The sequence below is a fragment of the Amblyomma maculatum genome, chromosome 1 (genome assembly GCF_055883805.1).
Source record: "Amblyomma maculatum isolate TAMU_Amacu chromosome 1, ASM5588380v1, whole genome shotgun sequence".
NCBI classification, from domain to species: Eukaryota; Metazoa; Arthropoda; class Arachnida; order Ixodida; family Ixodidae; genus Amblyomma; species Amblyomma maculatum.
In genome coordinates, this window is record NC_139344.1 from 247,272,153 (window position 1) to 247,286,585 (window position 14,433).

At 44.7% G+C, this 14,433-nt stretch overlaps 1 protein-coding gene across 1 annotated transcript in view; it reads right to left on the minus strand.

Annotated features, from left to right (window-relative positions):
• LOC146206162 (death-associated protein 1) overlaps nt 1-14,433 on the minus strand; it is a 45,834-nt gene that overhangs the window by 30,623 nt on the left and 778 nt on the right. The window contains exon 2 of the mRNA XM_084590793.1: nt 5,232-5,343. Coding sequence (XP_084446919.1) covers nt 5,232-5,343 — 112 coding nt within the window. The remainder of the gene's footprint in view (nt 1-5,231; nt 5,344-14,433) is intronic.

Here is a 14,433-nt window from a genome sequence, read left to right on the forward strand (position 1 = left end):
AATTCAGGCTATGAGAGACGCTGTAGTGGAGGACTCCGGAAATTTCGACCACCTGGGATTTTTTAATGTGCACTGACATCGCACAGAACACGGGTGCCTTGCTTTTCGCCTCCATCGAAAAGTAGCCGCCAAAGCCAGGATTCGATCCCGCGTCCTTGGGAACAGTAGCCGAGCGCCGTAACCACTGTGCCACCCCGGTGGGGCGATGCAGTAGCTTTTTGCTCTAAAATTGCTTTTCCCACTGACCACGCAAGCCTTTGCTTCAGGTTCACAAAATTGCTTCACAACTCTAAAAGCCAACTTCATAAATGTTTACCTTCGCTTTGATTCACAAAATCCAATTTGTCACTCTCCTCGCACACATAGCATAACAAAAATCAGTAGCTTAAACGGATGCCCCAGCTAACAGCCAACCTTGTCCTTCTCTTCCCGCAATCCTCACAAATGCACTAGCCCTCCTAAGTGAAGAAGGCAATAAAACACATTATATATATATATTGTCAGGCATGCGAACAGAAGAGAACAAGGAAGTGCAAAAAAGAGGCTCTCCGGAATAGAAGTGGAAGAAGAGGAAGCTCACTATATCTTGGTTAGCACATCAGGCTAAGGGGCAGAACCACTTTGTAAATAAACCTTAACAGTGTGGTGAAGGTGCTGGGTAGATCACCACGGATTCCTCTCTACCTCGTTCAAGCCGACGACTCGCTGGGCTCCCCCCTTTGACACCCACAATGATTCAAGACGGCGATGCACGGCAGCCAGGTCCAGCGACACCCGCATGGCAGCATTACCGTGAGCCGCGGACCTTTTCTGGCAAGGCTGGCGAAGACGTGGACGACTGGCTCACCAATTACCAGCGGGTGAGCAAGTACAATCGCTGGGATGCCACTGTAATGCTGGCAAATGTTTTTTTCTTGGACTCCACAGCCCTGACATGGTTTGAGAACCATGAAGCGTCCTTAACGAGCTGGGAGCGTTTTGAAGAGGAGATTCGAAATTGTTTCGGGGATACCACGGCAAAACGGAAATGCGCTGAGCAGACTTTATTCCAGCGAGCCCAAGGGCTTGGTGAAACATGCACAATGTACATAGAAGAGGTCCTAAAACTCTGCAAAGCGGTGAATCCGAGAATGTCTGATGAAGACAGAGTTGGCCACCTCTTAAAGGGCATCGCGGTGGACATATATAACTTTTTAATTACAAAAGAAAACTTAGATTCTCCCACGGCCGTGATCAAGCACTGTCGTACGTTCGAAACTTTAAAGCTGCGTCGCATAACCCCGAAATTCGGCCGTCTGCCTAACGTGACCACTGTTGCAAGCGTAGATTCTCACGAGCATTCAAATGAGCCTCTTTTTTGCACTTCCTTGTTCTCTTCTGTTCGCATACCTGACGTTGTAAATAAACCTTAACAATATAAAAGTACCAATTATGTACTACTGTACTCAGTATTAGCTACATCATACTGGCGTGTGCTGGAGTGCCCTCCCTGGTTGTACGGTGGCACTGACTGCAATGAGTTTCTAAATTATTGGGAGACAGTTTGAGTCTGACTGTTACTGGGTGCATATGTCCCCTCCACTTGCTTGCTTGCTTTAACCCTCGCGCTGTTTTTTCCGATGGTGATATCTGTTACAAAATGATAACAGCACCCGCAGCCTGACTTCCAAACTTCATGCTCAGGTTAATTCCCCTTAATTTTTGAAATATACGAAGTTGCAGACTTTCAATTTCAAGCTCCTTTTCAATGCATACAAAAGAAGCAACGGAGACGATATGAGGTTGCAGAAAGGGCCCCACTCTATCCAGATCAAAGTTTATAGATATACTTGAGTTTCGAAACTCCCCTGCCGGAGCCGGGCGCGACTTGCTCCTAGGGGGTGTGAGGGCGCTGCAGTCGACGTTTGCGCCAACGTTTGGCTTGCGTTACTTGCGTCGTGTGGGCAGTGTGTGCGGGTGGCTGTGTTGCCGCAGTTTTTTTCCAGTAGTACAGCTGTCCCAGCTTTGTTTTCATTTTATTCCATGCCTGTGGATGTAAGAATACTTCGTGACTTTCGCTAGACGTCGGCCGTTTTCCTGCGAAGTCGTCAACCTTCCCAGCCGGCTGTCGCGGGCCAGCCGTTTCTTGCGTTGGTTTCTTGACACCAAGAGCTCCGGTTTTCCAGCATGCCGACCTGCTTCGTGCCCGGCTGTACAAGCGGTTACCGAAGTAACCACAAGAAGAGGCGCTTTTTTTCTCCACCATCGGACCCACAGCTTCTTGAGAGGTGGGCTAGAGCGATCCCCCGCGCTGACGAGCTACTCAACAAAACATGCAAAGTGTGCAACGTTCATTTGCAGCCGTCAGATATAGACAAAACGTATAAGCACGTAATAAACGGTGAGGTTGTGGAGATAGAGCGCGGTTCGTGGGCGCTGAAAAGTGGTGCCATTCCTAGGCTATTTTCCAATTTGCCCAGTTACCTGTCTTCAGCACCCAAAAGGCGGCGATCACCGAAGAAGAGGTGCAGAGCTGCGGTACGTGCAGAGCCTGTGGCTTGCCAGTCCCCTCACGAAGAGCCACAGGAGCTTCCTAATGATTTTGATACGACTGACATTGCAAGCATTATCGAGAATGGTACGTCGTTGCAACTGCCTCAAAACTGGCAATTTTTAGTTGTGCAAGAGAAGCCTGAAGACCCTCGGCAAGTGGTTTTTTATGAAGCAGGCATGAAAACACGTGTGTTCTCCATCCTCAAAAGCGTCGTGATAAGGGAGGACCTTACATACCTAATTTCAGGAAACGGAAAACTGCTACAAAGATCGCTTGTCGAAGTGCCGATGCGCGCGCTAAAAGACGTGGAAGCGATAGTGCAAATTGTTCACAACATGAAGTTTTGCCTTGAATGTGCCCAGAGTAATGTCAGTGGTTTCAAAAACTCGTCAAACAGAACTGGAACTGTGTACCACAAGGATTGTACAGTTCTGACAAATGCTGACAAAGGAGTATGTGCCATGTGTGTCAGCATGAACACGGCCGCTCGATGGAAGTGCGCTTCCATCGAGCGGCCGTGGCATGAAGAAGACATTAAAGAGAAAGGCTGCATCAAAACAGCCCAGGAAGAAAGTGCCTCTAGCTGCCAGTGTGCTAAGGAAACGTCTGATTCGAGCCACTGCTGCACGAGAATGCAAGAAAGCAGAAGTAAGTCGGCTTAGTGTTAAGCTAAAAAATGTTTTCACAACTGCCTTAGATGACATTGTGAAAGATTTGCCTGTGCCACCTCAGCTCCAGAGACGACAGCACTGTACTACTTAGCTGGTTACGTTGCTTTTAAGGTAAACAAAACTGCACGTTGCATGGACTGCAAGAAAGATGCAGTGGGCTCTCAAGATGCCCTTCCTCCTGAGGCACTCCTCGTAATTGAGCGTGCACATGTGGCAGGTTGTCTGGTTTATCCATCTAAAAAATTGTTTACGTGTGTGAACACTGTAGAGAATACCATAAGCAAAGCCAGCAAACTAGCTGCATTTGGTGACCTTTTTTGGAAGGTATTGGACAGGCTAACTGAAACTGGAACGAATACTGTTGGCTGCTCACAGCACTGTGATGAATTTACTGCCGAAGTGATACATTTTTATTTAGTCACTCGCATGCACTTTTTTGCACGTGAAAAGTGCCGAGAGAATGACTGTGCAGTGAAGGCACAACGTGAAAGAAAGAAGGCGAAGCTTGTGTGACAGTTCTCGAAGGCTCTTATTTTTTTTTCTTCAAGGATTTCAATAAACTGCTTTTCATTTCGAACATAATTCACCCTGTTCTTGGTGTCACGCTTCTTGGTGCATTGCGCAGATTATATTAGTGTTGTAAAGCATGGAAAAGGCTGCACAGTAAAGGCTACAGAACGAAGGTGGGCTGCGGAGAGCGTCAGCTGCAAAGCATTTGACCTCCGACTTCTACCTCGCCTCGAGGTGCGCGCTTGCGGTAAGCGCAAACGACCGCAACCGGCACCCTAGATGTTAATATGAAATTCTCGTTGTGCATTTTGTCATGTGGGAATGGATATAACAACTACCGTATTTGGAAATAATATAATTTGAGGCGCGTCGCTAGCCACAAGAGCGGAACTTTAATTATAGGAACGAAAACGGACGCAGTCGTCCGCCATCCTACACAGGTGTGACGCGCTTAATGAGCCGCACGGTTTTTTGCGCCGATAAAACATAAGCGTCCCGCGGCTTTGAAGCCGCTGTTTGAAGCAGAATTGTTCTACAAGATGCCACAATGCGTATTATCGCATGGTGGTATCGAAGTGCAGTTTCGAAAGCCACCCTGCTGAAAAACGCACCGAGCGCACTCCACTACGACGAAAGCTGGTAAGCATGATTGTGTACTTCTTCCAACGAAGACAGCAAAGTTTGAACTTTTCGCCGCATGATAAAATTACCGCAAATCGAAAAGGTTAGTAAACAAAATTCAGTTGTACAAGCGATCTAGGAGCTCTCTGTGCTAGCGAAAGGCTGGGTACTAGCAGACGACGCCTGCTTCCATAGCTCAACCTTCGACCGCAGCGCCGCGGTGGCAGGAACCGCGGCGGGCCGGCTTCTCTCTATGGGCACTGCGGGGAGTTTCGAAACTTAAGTATATCTATAAACGTTGATCCAGATAAGTGGGAAACATGACACAATCAGCGCCACTGTACAACCAGGAAGTTCACTCAGGCAAATATGCACGAGGATAGCTCATTCTGAGCGCAATAAGCCTACAGACACCCAACTACAGATGCCTGTTGCACAGCATAAGAAAAGCGGAATTTGCAATCATACAGCACGCTTTATTACACCACCTGGCTAACCTGATGGTCAATTTACTGTGGAGTTGCATAACAAGACCCCAATCTGCATCACCTTACAAAAGACATCCTTTGTCCAGCACTGCGGTTCAGCAAAAGTTTTTAAAAGCATTTTTCAAGATAGCATCTCTAAAGAAAAAAAAAAGTCATACTAAAACAGCGCAAAAAACGAGGACACAACAAAGAGCGCTCGTGTCGTCTCTTTATTGTGTCCTCGTTTTTTGCGCTGTTTTAGTATAGATCGAAACCAATTTGCCCAGCTATCTGTTCAAAATACAAAAAAAAAATCAGTAAAGGTATTGTACTTGCAAGCAGCAAGGATGTTTCAACAAAAAGCACCATTAATACACATGACTTGACTATCTGGAAGTTATTGTGGTCATTTTAAAGCACCCAACTTACCTTACACTGACTGGCTCAACAGTGTCATCTCCATCCTCTTTCTTAAGCTCTGGAGCTTTTTCGTGAGAACTCGCTGGTTTGTGCTGTGTAATTCGCATGCCGCCAGCCTTCACTGCAAACACAAAAAGAAGCTAAAGACAGGAATGCGATGGTACAACACTGTTCTACATCTTTAGATTACACACTTTTTGCATAATCATTTGGCACCTGACAGCCATTGTTACTTATACACCCTAAAAACCCACATAACTAACTATTTGTGCAATCAGTACTGACAGGCTTACGTTTCTCAGTGATGGCACTGAAGCCGTGATAAAGGATTTAAAAAAGTTTGGGATACCAGTAGTATAGACTCTGTCACTCTAGCCCTGATCTACAAAAATACAGTCAAATAGTAACTTTAAATTGCAATAAAACTGCAACTAAATTACACAACAACGCACAGTGATTTATGACTGAAAGGAAGGCTTTACAACAACATTTGATAACTGCTTTTTAGGAGTGTGCATGCAGTACTTTTTTTTTGACAAGCGAAGCTAGAAACAAATTGATATTATAGCGTGTCATTGTGGTCCGGCCGCAGAAGACGATGACAGCCTCATTTGTGGAGATGAACCACAGACACAAGTAAATGTCGGGTCTCCTCAAATATATTTGGCAGGACAAGCTCAGCCAGGTGGGAGCGGGACAGTGCGCCACTGGCATTCAGTTGAGCAACCACGAAATCCAATCTTTGCGTGCTGAGGCTGTCATCTCCTGAGGCCGAACCACAGTGGCACTCTAGTATTTAAAAATGGATGCAGAGCACAAGGATAATTTCTCCTTAGCAGGTATAGGAGTGACCCAAAAACGAAGTGAAGCTTCAACCTCAATTGACACAACACGCTCTAGACGCTTGTACACTGAGACTAAACTCAACACTTGCTGTTCAAGAGGCCAGGGTCAAAGACCACCAAAAGTTAGTTATCAAAGCACTTGAGCAACAGTTTAGGATGAGTTACGGCATGATGCAGAAAAAATCTGGATTATTTGAGCTAATGCATAGTTTCCGCTGAATGCCTCCAAAATAAGTCGTTCACCTGAACGAACACAATATGCATATATGCGAGGCGCTGTTATGTTATTTTAAAGGTGATGAGAGTAACACCATAAAAGCATATGCTCGATGTGTTATGTTCAGCCAGAGACTAAACTAGCAAACAGGGAGTGGAATCACATTGTCACTTGCATCCGTCGTTTTACTACAGTATCAGCTGGCTACTTTCTTCTTGAACTGTAGAGAGACAATCACAAAGCATTGAATAAATGCCCGTGGGATGCACTGTAATGAGAGATTGGTATGGTAACCTGCTTGAGGACCGCCTGAAACTTGCCATCAAGTGAAAATTTGGCTGCTTATACAGTCCTGGCATACCGACGCAGCATCATAATGCACCACAAAAGCAGTTCATTCAATTCTACAGATGATTACAAGCCAGTTTATGGCAATCACTCGACCTAGCACCCAGCAAATGCCACATTTTCGTACCTCTTAGGTGGCACTCGGTCGCAAAATGTTCAGCATGAGCAATGAGGTGCAAGCACTGGTGCACATAAGGCTGAGTGCCAAATGAATTGTTTTCTTCTGGTATCAAGGCAGCAGTGATGCAAGTTACCATGCTAGGCAGCGGATTGAAAAATGATTACATACTTTTCAGCCTAAATGTATTTTTTTTAAACAAAAATAATTAAGATTGCTTCTTCCGCTTGCAATTCTGAGAATTTGAATTTGGATCACCTATTTCACAGCCCTTAAAGGGACAGAACACTGGCCAAAATATGTCATGAGATTATGGTGGAGATTAAAAGATTTTGCCTCATATAATGCAGATCGAGCACTACAATATCAAAGAAGAGAGGCTTTACAATTTTAATTTGCCATTGAAAATCGCATAAAAACAACCGAGGCGCTATCTAGCGGAGAAACCCTAGTACTTTCAGTGTAGCCCCCCACGTGACCACATGTTAGCAAAATATCGTTGATCTTCATAGCTGCACATTGTTCTTTTTTATTCTAGAAGTGCTTGCCATAATTTATTATATTTTGCGCTCTCTCCAGTGCGTCCTTAAATAAAAGCCACCCCTGCTTTCGCACCGCGTGAGGTATGCTTTCAGGCTTTGCCACTAGATGGCGCCACAGTGTTTGCAATTGCTTGAATGAAGCAATGACCGTGCCCACTAAAACTTTCGTCGACGAGGGCGTGCGCTATTGTGTCGTAACAGCATTGAGTGTGAAACTTATAGTGAACTAGAATAATTTCTAGTGGCGCTAACGGAAGGAAAATGGGCGCCTCTTGCCACGGCCGGTCTCGAGGGAGAGAGCGCTTCTCTTAAGAGCGCGCGCTCACTCCTTCGAGACCGGCCGTGCTCTTGCCGGATGCCACTGACTGCTGCTGCTGGCACTGCAGTTACGTTTACCAGGACCGCGTGCCCCTCCGCAAAGGGAAGTCAAGGCTTGGCGCGCCGTGCAGTCTGCACATTCTTGCGATTTTGCCCTCGAACTTTCAGTTCTGCCTTCCATCACAGCAACTAAGACATCTCAGCTCTTCAAAAGCACCATGCGCAGTTCGAAATGGCCAGGATGAAGATCAACTCGCACTGTTTTGCCCCGAGATGCCGAAGCGCGGCTATCCGGGTGCTCATCACCTTTGTTTGCTGCTCCGAGGGACAACAAACATCGCACAAAGTGGAAACGAAGCTTGTGAAGGCAGGAAAAGCCTCTCACAGAAACATTGGCAGTGTGTGAGCATCATTTCGAGCCGCATCTCATCCTGCTGCGTGACTACGCACATATATGATCAATGGCAGAAGTAAGGATATACCGCGTGAAATCCATCACTGGCACCTGATGCGGTGCCTATACACTCTTGCCGGGTTATCTGGCATATATTACTGTCAAACCCGTGTAGCCAAGGCTGGATGTGGGCAATATTGATGTTGCAGAGAGTTGTGCTTAGTGCAGATGCTTGCTATTAAGCCTGTGGCACCAAACGATAGCCGACATATTTTGTACCGTGTGTTCAAGCTAACTTCAGCCAAGTGTTAAAAATAAACCACTTGCTGACAGCCACCAGGCACACCAGGTCTGAACAAAAGGAAGACTTCGGGGAAGAAAGCTTCGACTGTTTGCGTGATCTCGAATACTACCACTGGCTCAATAAAGCAGACAGCTGAGATTAAATTAAATACCGCGTAGTCACGGTATGTCCTTGGATCTCTAGCAGGCACATTTATTTAATCATTTATTCATTCTTCATATCATACCCTACTGATGTCCCAAGACAATAAATATCGATAAAAAAAAACGGTGCAGGCAATTTTTCATTTTGCAGTTCTAATTTACTAAGTATTGCTTTCAAATAAATGTGATTTGCAAAGTTGGGGAGGACCTTCTGAAACCCTCATTTCATTTATTCCCGATAAAGAAAACCTCACGTGCATAGTTTTTCCCACCTCTATAGAAAGCCCGCGAAATAAAAAAAAAAATCACGTGACTGACGCATTCATGCGCTACGATATTGTGGTGCTCCCAACCGTGCATGGTTTGAGTGACAGAAATTAGCTGCGGCTGTGACTCAACAGCCCAGTCTCAGCGTTATACTGGCTATACAGGCTGATAATTTTTGTATTTCGCGGGCTTTCTTTAGAGCTTGGAAAAACGATGAGGCTTTCTTTATCGGAAATAAATGGAATGGAGGTTTTAGAAGGCGCTCTCAAATTCTGCAAACCCAGTTACTGTCTAAAGGCGATAGTTAGTCAATTAGAAAAAATAATTACTAATTACTTAACTTCAAAATTAAAAATTGCCCGGTGTGAGCCAGTTGGCTGGCAGCTGTATACAATTGTGGTCTCGCTATCCTACCTCAAACTAACTGTAATAAAAGCTTTAATTCTTTTTTTTTTTTTTTTGAAAAGAAAAAGATAAGTCACATGTATTAAACTTGGCTAATTTTAAGGACAACAGAGGCCTTTTGTACCCTTCAAGTGATACCAGTTTGTGGCTGACCTTGTGTTTACAACTTGCTTCAGCCTAAATTCAAGCAGACAGCTTGTACTCAGTATGCTACTGGCCAAGCAAACCTGCTAACTTGGGTGCTCTGACGTCAAATTGGTGCAGCTGAAATCACTGCTTAACTACCCGCATGCACTTTTTCACAAAATGCATTAACCAGCGCAATGTCAAGATTCAAAGCACCTGAAGATGAGCAGATGGATGCTCTTAGGACTGTTTGTGTAATCAATAATTTCACAAAACTCATTGTTGATGGCTTTTGTCCCATGCACTCAAATAAAATAAAATAGCAGTGGAGAAGCCTTGTGAAGTACCTAAACAAAACTGCTCTACCCTCCTCATGTATGTATTTTTGGCATATATGTTATGCATATGAGATGATGAAAAGATTTTAGCACCTGGCTTACAGCGATGATTTATAACAGATATTGTTGCTGTGAACAGAGAATAATGGTGACGCCACAGAATATCGCTGGATGATTCGTTTCAAAGCGTAGGATTTGTTTTTTTCATGACCACATTGTCAAAAAAAGAAATATATATATAACAGCCTGAAGCTGCTCCTCACTTTACCAGTTGGCAAATTTCCTAACGCTAAGCAGATATCAAGCTAAAATGAGCATTCCTGGTAACCAGTGGATACCAAATAGCGCAGTGTAATATAATCATCATTATTGGCTAAAGGAAAGTTACTGCGGCGTGGTTGGAGAGATGCGAGAACCCGTGCCTGTGCACGATGCCTGGCCGATCTGCTAACAGTCTGCTGCTGACAGTTGAGTTGGCTCTGTAATAAAGCGGGCTCTGCAGGGCTCAGAAAAATATCCGTCCCGTACAAATGAATGTGCCGTAACGATTTACAGTGCGCGATAACTCGTCCCGCATGAGCTGTAGCAGACGCCAGCGAAATAAGAGCGCTTTCACCCTAGTGCAACGGCGAAAACCCGAATAATGTCGAATGAAACGCCTTCTATCTTGGGTGGAGGTCCACATACGTCGGCATAGGGAAAAAATCACCACTTTTACTGAATAGGCGCACAAAAGCATCGGTACTATGTCGCACTATTGCAAGAAAGCATTGAAAAGTCGACTAGTAGATGTTGCAGTGGCGCCGTATGGCGGCGTCAATGAAAATCGGCGTGCCCGAGCGTCGTCGTTCGCGCCACTAGAAAGTATTCTAGTTCACTATAGTGAAACTGAAAAGGACGTTACTCTACGCAAAAAATGTCAAATTAATGCCTGGCGAGTGAAATTTATATTTGCTTTCGGTACGTCTTTTTTGTCGACCACCAGCATGGAGGAAGGAAACAACTTAGGAGAGGCCCTTGCCATTTCCAATGCATTGGAAAAAGTATGGCGGAAGTGACGTGAAAATTTAGGGTTAGCCAAGTCGGGCCATTAGCAACGGCGACGCTGTTGCTATGAAAACTCGGGCCACTAGCAACAGCGTTGCTAAAGGCCCTAGGTACATGAGCGTCAAGGTCTATGTACAACTGGTCGCGCAACTTGGAAGAAAATGCGTGCAGCTGCCTACTGCCAACGGCATCAACTCGATGATGAGGGTTCCTGCGAACTGTGAGGCAAATTACTAGCGCACAGAAAATAAGATGTGCCAGAACCATGCCAGAACTCCAAAGAACTAGAAAGTAAACATAATATTCGCGCTCAGGAATGAATGCAGTTTTTGTTTCTTGCGTAAGAAAAAACGTGTCACATTTTTAATAATATTTTAACTGTTTCTGGCGGCCTCTCTCGGCCACTTATTAGCCGCTGCGTAGGCCCCGGTTCAACGTTCATTGTTGCGTGCTGCGTACAGAGTGGGTTATCTGTAACAAACAGTCAGTATTTCATTCTGCTGGTTTTGGTAGAGCTTTACAGCAAGGCGAAGACTGTCTGTGCTCGATGAGAAACTGATTGCCGCTGCATGTGCGCATTTCCGGACAATGGGACAATGCTGTGTCACAGCTCAGCGGCTCGGCCCCCCAGGCACGTCGCAAAAGTGGTGGCTTGTTTTACGGTTGCACGTCTGCATGAGCGGCGTGTCGCTGCATGTTTTAATTGAGCAGTGAAGGTGAGATTTTATTGCCCCCGAGACGCGTGTCGCATTGCTCAAAGCCTTCCGTTCCGCTTTCTTTGCTGCGTGTTTTGCTTACTGCGTCGTATTACCGCACCAACGTTCGCTGAACGTGCTTTAGCTGTTATTACAGTGATGTTCCTATTGTCAATGGGATCTTTCTCATGAACATGTTAAATGCTTAAGTTGTAAATTTGTAACCTCACATTGCCTCCTCTCAGTGACAAATGAAGCACGAGTAAAATAATGGAATCTTGAACAGGGCGAGATTTATTGGAGCGAAGCTATATCGTAGATATTTTCACTTCTCAGACGCATTAACCTCCAAATACTAGCAATCCCAATTTGAATTGCTTACCTAAGCTCTTACAGGTTGGCGTTCTAGCGCTAGCGTTAGTTATTCCGTTCGTTTGTTTGTGTTGTTCTTTGACACTGATGCGTGGCGTGACATGGTCCATAGGGTCACGAAGAGTCGGACACGACTGAACGACTGAACTGAACTTGACACTGATATGTACTTTGTTTGTTAGCAAGATCTTTTACTCTTTTATAATCTCACCGCGTCTCGTTTGAAGACCTACGCTCAGGTCATTTTGTTATCACGAGGATTTCATGAAGACGTGACGAATGAGCGGTGGTCGCTTTCCTACACTTGATTTCATTTAAAGATGTCATTGTCGTGAAGCGGCTATGTAAGTAATCGTGAATTAATAAAGCCTGGATTTTTATGCAGCACAGCTTCACTCATTTATGCCCTTAGTGAAATGCCTCAAGCCATGTGATTCTATCCATGTGCTTGCCGAATTCACTTGAAGGCCCTTGTTCACAAACGTGCCCGAAGAAATAGGCCCCAGAATGCGTTTACATGACGCGCGATGAAAGACTAGGCTAACGACGACGAAGGCAGAATGATGCTATGATAAGGTGGTTTAAGATGCCGTAACATTTCAGTTACGTAAAACTTGACAGTAGAAATCCATGTCATGTAAAGTTGGCTGAACAGTTACGGTGTCCATTTCTCTGCCTTATCCGAGCATCGTTCTGCCTCCGTCGTTGTTGGCCATGTTTTTCGTTCATAAGTAAAAAGACAAATTCCCCGCCAAAAGTGCGTCACTGTGACGTCACAAGCAACGTCACGTGTTTGTTTTGCCTCACAGTTCGCAGGGGGCGCCGGGAAACTAAAGCCTCGCTCAGAGTCGACACGCAGGCTTCTATGAGAATTACGCTACCATTTGTTCTTAAAAAAGAAAAAAAAACATTTATAGGAAGGGAAAGGCGCGGTAACTGTCTCACTTGTTCTCTGTGGACACCTCAACCACGCCGTAAGGGAAGGGAGGAAGGTGGGAGTGAAAGTGGAGAGAAAGAGGAGCCGTAGTGGAGGGCTGCGGAGTAATTTCGACCACCTGGGGATCTTTAACGTGCGCTGACATCGCACAGCACACGGACGCCTCTTCATTTTGTCTTCATCGAAACGCAGCCGCCGAGGTCGGGTTCGAACCCGGGTACTCCGGCAGAGTGGTCGGGCGTCTTACCACTGCACCACCCCGGCGGGGCATTTGTTCTTCTACCCAAGACCGACTGAAATACAGACCTGCACAGATAGCACTGCTCCAGCGCGCACCTTCTAGTTCATAGCCTTCGCCGCTAGGGAACGAACACTACGGGTAACCTGGCGCTACTGTAAACCTGTTAATAAGAAGGGTCTATTAGTTCTGTCATTTTTCTTCGTCGTTATAGTTTATTTATCTGCCCACGCTGTAATGCACAAGCACCTGTTCTGCGCATGTGCAGCGAGTAACTGCAGTGCCGTCGCACAAAGCGGAATCGCGGTATGTCTTCTAGCGAGAGAAAAACATTATAAAAATAAACACTCTCCGCTAAAATACAAAAAGGCAAAATTTTAGAAGTATAACTTGGGCAAAGATTTTTTTTTTTTTTTTAATTTGGGTACAGTTTGTTTATATTAATTTGTTATTTGATGATGATGAAAATGACAGTTGAACAGGTCAAGCGAGCGCCCTCAACGATGAGAAAGGTAACGAGAGTTGGCGCACGAGGTCCCATAGGACCCTGTTTTTTGTGCTGGTCTGTATTTCAGTCGGTCTTGCTTCTACCATGTGAGCGTCGCGGAGGGTAAAGGAGGAGGAGAGACGTTGCAGCGTCCGGTCGCGGCGCGGCCGCGCCGAAATGACGTCAGGGCCTCAAAACCGTTATGGAATCGAACATTTTAGACATTAATCTTTCCACTGCGGCGAAAAAAAATAGAGACCTAAATTCCAGTGTTCTGTCTCTTTAAAGAGTTGCCCTTATCAAATTGATTTTATACATTATTCCAATATATATATATATATATATATATATATATATATATATATATATATATATATATATATATATATATATATATATATATATATATATACACATACATACATACATACATACATGTACAACTGTGCCAAACCATTTGCCATGTACAACTATGCAGAATATATGCTGCAAGCAAAATGCCGTATCTGTTTTAGATCACATCTTTTATGTCTGAACAGTTAAATACAGGATGTAAAAATAGGTCAATTTACTATGGGTGAGAAACCTCCAGTGTATTTGGCAGCAGCAAGTTCTGCTGCCGCCGAAAAAAGAAATTGACGTTAATGAAAAATTTGATAACAGAAAAGTTGCCTCTAAAATAAAAAACAACTGCAATCTATGGCTACAAAAGAAACCAGCTCTGTACCGTAACACATTTCAAATATTAGACCTGGTCAAAATTTTTTGTTATATCCTGCTTTTGGGAAACAGATTCTTTTTTTTCTTTTTTTTTCTGTCCAGGTAGTTGCGATTTGGTGGAAAACAATTTTTTGCCATTGTAACAGATGGCAGCTACTGATTCTACTTCTCACTGCAATGGGAACTGCCATTTCCTTGCAAATCGCACCAGATTAAGAAATGGTGAAAAACTCAAGAAATTGATTCTAGCACACAGTAATCCTTGACCGTGCCAAACATAAATTGGGCGAAAATGCGAAAGCGCGCGGTATCTGCATTTGTAGCTTCCAATACGAAATACAACAAGGATT